This window comes from Pyrus communis, chromosome 12, assembly GCF_963583255.1.
Source record: "Pyrus communis chromosome 12, drPyrComm1.1, whole genome shotgun sequence".
NCBI classification, from domain to species: domain Eukaryota; kingdom Viridiplantae; phylum Streptophyta; class Magnoliopsida; order Rosales; family Rosaceae; genus Pyrus; species Pyrus communis.
The window spans coordinates 22,452,946-22,460,523 of NC_084814.1; the positions used below are offsets into that span (position 1 = coordinate 22,452,946).

The 7,578-nt window shown below is 35.4% G+C and overlaps 1 protein-coding gene across 1 annotated transcript; it reads right to left on the reverse strand.

Moving 5' to 3' along the window:
• Positions 1–193: 193 nt before the first annotated feature.
• Positions 194–5,205, reverse strand: LOC137711076 (calmodulin-binding protein 60 A-like). Its single transcript, XM_068450280.1, has 7 exons — positions 4,996–5,205; positions 4,780–4,858; positions 2,651–2,703; positions 2,048–2,538; positions 1,589–1,749; positions 1,184–1,387; positions 194–1,084 (listed from the first exon to the last, which is right to left on the reverse strand). The coding sequence occupies exons 1-7, from the start codon at positions 5,085–5,087 to the stop codon at positions 467–469; spliced, it is 1,698 nt and encodes a 565-aa protein (XP_068306381.1). The 5' UTR covers positions 5,088–5,205; the 3' UTR covers positions 194–466.
• Positions 5,206–7,578: the final 2,373 nt, after the last annotated feature.

Sequence of the window (7,578 nt, forward strand, 5' to 3'; positions counted from 1 at the left end):
TGCTTTCAAAATCCAAAAGTACTTTTTCTGTCAAACACCGTAAAAACAACGTATTGGTTATCTGGAAGCGCTTTTAGCCTTTCCAAAACATTCCCAAACAGGGCATTGGTTTCTGCAATGGTCCCAACAACTCCAAGTTCGAGTTAGGAACAAGGTAAATACACGAAAACTCGCTTAAATGAAGAGAGAAAGCTATAAAAAGGATACTTTTATTAAACAAATGACTTCATTCAAGTTATGTAGAAGCACGTACATATTTACAAGCTAACAACTTGATATGAGAGTTCATTTCTCTGGCCACTGGCCAAGAGAACTAAGAAACTGGTAAGAACATGAACTACCAGATACATTTAACATCTAACAAAACCTCCGAAGAGATCTCTCTCTACCTGCACACGTAAGTACTATACGGGCAGCATTAAACGGTATATGCAACTGTAACCAAACAATCTTTCACATTAGATTACTAGTATCTTCGAATATCACGAAATTTTCGTTTCAGAGCAACGCTCTTCCTAATTGAGAACCACTTCAGCACACTGAATAGCTTTGTCCATCTCATCTGAGCCCTATCTGATATCGCAACAGCTGTAGAACGCCTCAACAAGAAGCCATCTACAGCGCTTTGTAGGTCTTGTGATTCTGAACTAATGTTCTGTGACTGCAGATCAGCATCGAAAAATTGCAGATGATCCTCATCAAATAAAGCTTGGACCATGGGGTCAGAGTCGCAGATCAGGGAGTTCGCTACTTGACCTGGGAAACTCAGAGTCTGGTCATATCTAAGACCGAGTCCGTCAATGTTGTGCAAGGAATAATCATCCAAGCCACTGCTGCTACCCACCGAGTACATGGAAGAGATGATATCTGGAGAAGAGGCAGATGGCTGTGCATAATCAAATCCATCAATCTTTTGAGAAGCCAAAAACTTGCTTCCGTCAAGATCCCCTGACCTTGGAGAGCTCGATGTGTGAAGAACATTGGTGAAGTTGGAAGCAGCAGCTATAAGAGAGGCTTCATCTTCAAACGGGACAACTTCTTCCCAGTGTTGAAATGCAGAAATGACCAAGTGCTGGCCATCAACCTAAAAACAATATTTGATCATACGAAATCAGACATGACTTGAGAAAATATAAAGGAAAAAAAGATAAAAGCGAGTGGACTGAGATGATAGGTAGCGTACCTTTTGTGCTTCGGACAGCTTACTAATAGGAACATATTCACGCTCCAACAGAAGTCCCATCACTTGCCCCACGATGTTGAAGGCCACACCAGTTTGCTGTGAATTGGGAGGGCAGTACAAGTACATCCTCTTATCGAGTGTACATGTCTGAGCATGCTCCACAGTGACTTCCCACATCTTAGCGGACATACCCGTCCCAAGGATCTGCAAATTTTCACCCAAAAAAACCCTTACAATCACTAGAATACTTGTGAAGGGTTGAAAAAGGCTGCTGCAACAAGTAGAATTTCCTTTTGATGAAACATTTAAATGCACAAGATAACAACTAAGCTTCAAACTTCGCAGCGTAAACTATTAAGCATTGGAAAAGTAAATTTATCGAAGATAAGAAAAGGCAGTAATTACATTCCGGAGCCTTGAAGGGTTTAAGAAGAGTAGGGTGAGAAAATCCTTCACGATGTTGATGTTTTCCCGACTCAACCGCTTGTGGAAAGCTCCATCCTTACCAATCTTTTCTAGTCTCCATACTTCATCAAGCAGACATGGAGGGTGGTGTTTCTTGTACACTGCAGAACAAGAAGTAACTCAGGTTATAATATTGCATTTTTAGTTAGCTGATCCTAATCTGGAGGCAACGAGGCATGCATGATAAGGCAAAATGAACATATAAGAAGGTAACTACATCCAATATAAGGAGATATTACGATGATATACGGATAACTTTTACATTGAATTTTTTTTGTTTAACTACTTGGCCAGTCCGATGAACACAGTGAAGGAACACTTGATCTTAGTGTCATTATTCTAGCAAGAACCTTAGAGACACAATTTTATTTATAAGTAAACCAAATGAGAAGAACTCACATTCTCCACGGTGATCCCTGACAATAAAGGATTCCGTCCTTGCTTCTCTTATTCTAATTCCATCGAAGTTATCTAAAACTCTTGCACCCAGCCTGAACCTACGGCTCCTTGTCCAGCTTGAATTATCAGTAAAAGAAATCTCACCCACAAGAGCAACTCCATCTTTAAGATTCAAAATTGATTCTCCTGTAAGAAGAGGTTTCTTTCCTTCCCTCTCCCTTACAATGTTATTCTTGAAATCTTCAAGTGTCCAATTGTCACCCTCCTCACCATCAAAATCACCCTCGAGAACAACGATCTCCACCTTGGCTGCGGATTCAGGCCCGGATTTGACGATATGTCCACTAAAGCAATCAACCAAAGCTACTTGTACACTAGAGCATTCTTCTCCTTCAATCCGAGCTCCAGTAAATACCGGAAGAGAGATATTATTTAAGAACTGTAGCTTTAAGATTCTTGATTCAAAATGATGCGTCTCTTTCCCACAATTCCTGAATAGAAACGTAAAACATAAATAAAACTATTGTATAGCAAGGTGAAACTACGGATTTTGGCCCTAAATTGCTACATCTCAAAGCTTTAGAGTTTATAGTATTATCTTACTGTTTCATACTGTTCAAATGCTTTCTTAGGGCCACCTCAACTTCTTCTTTAACCTGATGAAAATACATAGCAAAATTATATAACATTCAATTAAAGCCGCAGCACCGATAGATACTAAAAGGATGCATCGAGTTTGCATGCATTGAACTGCAACGTGAAAATCAATTACTATATTACGATTTGCAGGGACATCAAATTGAAGTAAATAAATATAACCCTCAAAGGTATACTTGAGGCCTAAGAAACTTCAGAGAATGAATGTGAATCCAATTTATCTTGGCATCGAACAGGCAAAATATTGAGATGGTGTCAGGCTAGAGCAAATGCGACCACAAAGTGGGCTGCCATGCACGTTAGCTGCACCCTGCAAAGCATGGTGGTAAAATTTGCAAAGCATGGTGGTATTTTACAATTTCCAGCAAGCTACAACGGCTCAGTTTAGTTAATTGATTTTAGTACAGTCGTGTACTTATGAAGTTCAGAAATCATATACAACCCCTTCAAACATACAAAACTGTATTACAATTATACAGTCGAGCGAAAACGCGTACATAACTCGAGGCTTCGAGCTCAATGGTGAAAATTACACAGTTACTTAATCCAATACATAAAGAAAACGGTTCTTTAGATATAAGTCCATGCAACACTTATTTCCTTGACAAAAAACTATCTCATTTTAAACATCTAAATATAACCCAAATTTGAAGTAAACTGCCATGTAAACAAATAAATACCTATTATTTTCAAACTATTTACAATTGTGCCACAACACTCTAATTATGTTAATGAATTTAATAATCCACCATAATTGTGGGAAATAAGTGCCTTATTATTATAAAATTATATACTTTATACTTCTCTTACCATCATATGTTTCATTTCTTTTATTTGTTTGATAATCATTGTAGGTAAATTATTTTGCATGTATGTATTAGGCATATTTTGTTAAAATTATATATATGCATGCAAATAATTTATCTATAATTTTATGTAAAATAATATGTAATTAATTAATTTTGAATCAATTGGCTAAAAACATTTATTTATTTTGTAGGTAAATTATTTTTCATGTGATATTACATATATACTAGCCACATTTTGTTAGTATTATATAGAGTCTCCAATCAATCGACATTCTTTTATTTTTTAGGTAAATTATGTTGCATGTAGGTAAATTGTTTTATATATTTCTTTTTTTTTTTTTTTTTTTTTTTTTGCAAAATATTGGTATTGAATTAATTTTGAATAAAAATATTTATTTATTTTGTAGGTAAATTATTTTGCATGTATCATTACATAATTTACTAGGAACTTATATTGTTATTATATATATGTTGTGCAAAATAATTCACCTATGTTATATTTAAAATATTGATAATTTTGAATAAAATAACTTTTTTATATTTGTAGGATATACTAATGTACCTGTTAGCATCATGTGAAAACAACTATACAAGGAACATTGGCATCATGTAAATTTTTGTTATTAAATGCATAGGAATCATGACATTTAAATTTTTTTCCAAATTCCCGGAAGGTATTTGAAGACATATAACTGAATGAAAAATGTAGATAATAAGTGAGAGACCCAAAGTAAGTGTTATTAGGGGTAATTTAGACATCCAAAAATACAAATTTTGCCAAACTTAATTATGGATATTGCTTATTCTAAGATTTCTCATATTTTTAGAGAGAGTAATCAAGTTACTGATTGTTTGGCCAATTATGGTGTTGATCACCCCAGTGTCCATTGGTGGGATTCATGCCCTCCTTGTGCTGCAGTTGTTTATTCTCATAACCTTTCTAAGCTTCCTAGTTATAGGTTTTGCTAAAAAAGGTTTTCAATTGTTGTTATGAATTCTTTAATGATCTAGGTTTGGCCTCATGTCCCCCTGACATATTGTATTTTTCTTGTTTATCAAACAATTATCCTCAAAGTCTTTTCTCATGATAGCAATGCTGGAGTGGGACGGACTTTGTGGCCAAATTTAAAAAAAAAAAGAAAAATTATGGATATTGCTTAGTTGGAGCCTAGCCATTGGGTTTTTGTTAGAGAAATTTACCATGATGAGTTTTAGTTAAAGAGAATTGAATTCCAAGGGATGTACTCATAACAGGAAAACACTTACAACTTTACGAATCAAACGCTCAAGAAGTGGCTCCAGTAAGTGCTGGACTTTGTGCAATCTCATCGTTTCCAGAACCACGCTGAAAACCAGTAATGAAGGCATTAGAAACTTAGAAAGAAAATAGATGTGAAAACTATCATCAGTTTATTTTGGTCTATAGTACTTTATTAGTACATCATAGTTATCAAGAACCAAATAAGATTTACAGACTCAAACCTCTGGAAAGTGGTCTTCCGACGCTTGTCCTCCGGACTACCAGTCCCATCCGACCGACCCTTGCCATCATCATGCTGCCTCTTCAGCGACATTATCGAAACCCAGCAACACCCAGCACACCAAGCTCACCAGTAACAAGCAATGAGAAGCACTGGCTGTGCCACTGCCACTGCCACTGTCACTACACAAACATAAAAAACTGCAACAACATTCGATAAGCAGGCTATACAATTATTTTTAATGATCCACATATATAAATAACGGAAAATAGAATGGATAAAATAATAATTATTATTATTATTATCATAATAAATGCGGTAATAAATGAGAAAAATCCAAATCTTGGTACTATCCAAGTACTGTTTGCGGTGCCATGTAGGCTGTTGCTATCGGTTATTAAAAAGTTGGCTGCTTCCGGGATGCTTCTTCGTCGACCCGAAAAGCCATCTTTTTCTGTGGCTTCTTCTTTCATTGTCACGCTGCATTCGCGGTGGACAGATACTCACGCGGGTGCAGGAGGAGACGAGAGAGCGTTAGAGATAGGAGATGATGGCGCGTGGGCCCGTAAAAGCGCGTTTAAAACGATTGATAGGGGCGGGGCGAGCGGCCAAATGGGTGTCGTTGTTTGCTTTTTTTTTTGGTTGCTATTTTTTCAACTGAAAGTAAGATCACTCATCAGCTTATATGTCCAGCGGGTCCTTGTGGTTGTTTTGTCATGCGAGTCATGTGATTCATGATTATTGTCTTTCACCCTGATTCGGTGAAAGTAATAATGTTTATGCATTCTGATGCAAGTTTAATTCTTGCAAATTCTTCTCTCTCTTAATAACTAATAATTAACCAACTAACGTTATCGTTTGTTAGAAAGAAAAAAAAATAGCAAGTAACAAGATTTGTGCACAAGTTTATTAGGTAGCAAGCCAAAATTCGTAAATTTTTAATCGCTTTAGCGAATACAGATTATGTAGCAAATACCATTGTTGAAATTTTCAACATTATTGTCATTTATAAACGGGAATTTCACGGAGTTATGAGGAATTCGCAAGCTAATTAAGGAGATCAAAGTGTTGGATGATGATTACCAAAGACATTTTGAGTCAATTGAGTGGTGATTTTAGTTAGTACATTAATGTTTAAAAACATATGAATAGTGTGTTTCTAATAAATTGGGATGGCAAGTGATGAATTGCCCTGAAAATTAAGGTCCTCATCAACTCATTACATTTTAGATTTAAACTCTCATTTCCAGAATATAGAATATCACTTACAATAATAAAAATAATACAACTGGCATGGCAATGAACCTTGTTATCTTAAGGAAAAAACCTAAAGTCTCTCTCTTTTTTTCTTTTTCTTTTTTTTTGTTAATTCAGGAAACATGAAGTCCTTCTTTACCATGTTATAATATGTGCATGGACTTTCTAACATCTAATTGTTTACGTAAGTTTTCGTGTCAATATTATAAAACATAATGTAAAAAATATAAGATAATAAAGAGTCCATTGAAAGTTTCACTTTTAAAATAATCTCTTTAGCATTTCTCATGGTTTAATAAGGTTCCACATGGAAAATAAAACACAATAATTGGTGTATGAATTGAATAAGCTTAAAACTACAGAGAAAGTAAAAGGATCAAAAAATTCCTTCCTCATTTATCACGTTTCCAGTCGATACGTTTCCACTCGATAAGGCAACTCGTTCGGTGCCTTATCTATTACGACGATAAAACGCTAGTTATTGAAAATAAATCGAATTTGCCTTATCAATTGCCTCGCCCTTTGGGTACGGTCGATCTAAAGATTCGTCAACATTCTCAACTCAGTCACAAGAACATGTCATGAAATCTTTTTTTAACGTGTCGGAATACGGGCATATACATTATAACGGAATGATACACCATATAAACATATATATGATGACTTCTAACGTATGTACTTGTGTTTTAGACATACTAAAAAATCTCTTCTCAAGAATAACGTATCTTTTGTCTTTACATCAACATCATAAAGTGGATTTTTACAAACATATCCAAAAGGAATCATAAACGTTGTAAGAAGAACTAGTAGCACACCGTGCTCCGTGCATGCTTGTCCGAAATGTCCAAAATGTCAGAAATCACAAGATACTCCATCCCACTTCCACGAATCTTCCTACCCTTAGTACACTCCTCCCGTGCACAACTTGGAAAACAATTGCAAAATACCGAAAATGCCATCCGACATGACTTTCAAATAATGGGATCATAATATCAATAAAAAAAAATGTTTTATTGAGTCATTTCGTCGAGCACCTTATAAGCACTTGTCAATTACTGTCAATATATGTTGAAAGTTTATGCCAACATATGTTGACAACTACTATTATTGTAGAGGCTTGTCTAGAGTAAATGCAGGATACTGTAGAGTAATGTTGAAAACTGTCAAGGATTCTCAACTAAAGTATTTCATCGAGCACATAATCGCACAGTAGAGTCGCATAAAAGAAGAGAGAAAAGGTAGACAAATATGATAAAAGAAAATAGAATAAGTATGAGGAGAGGGTTGTAATTTAATTTATCTTAGTTGTCACCGTTCCATGAAGTTT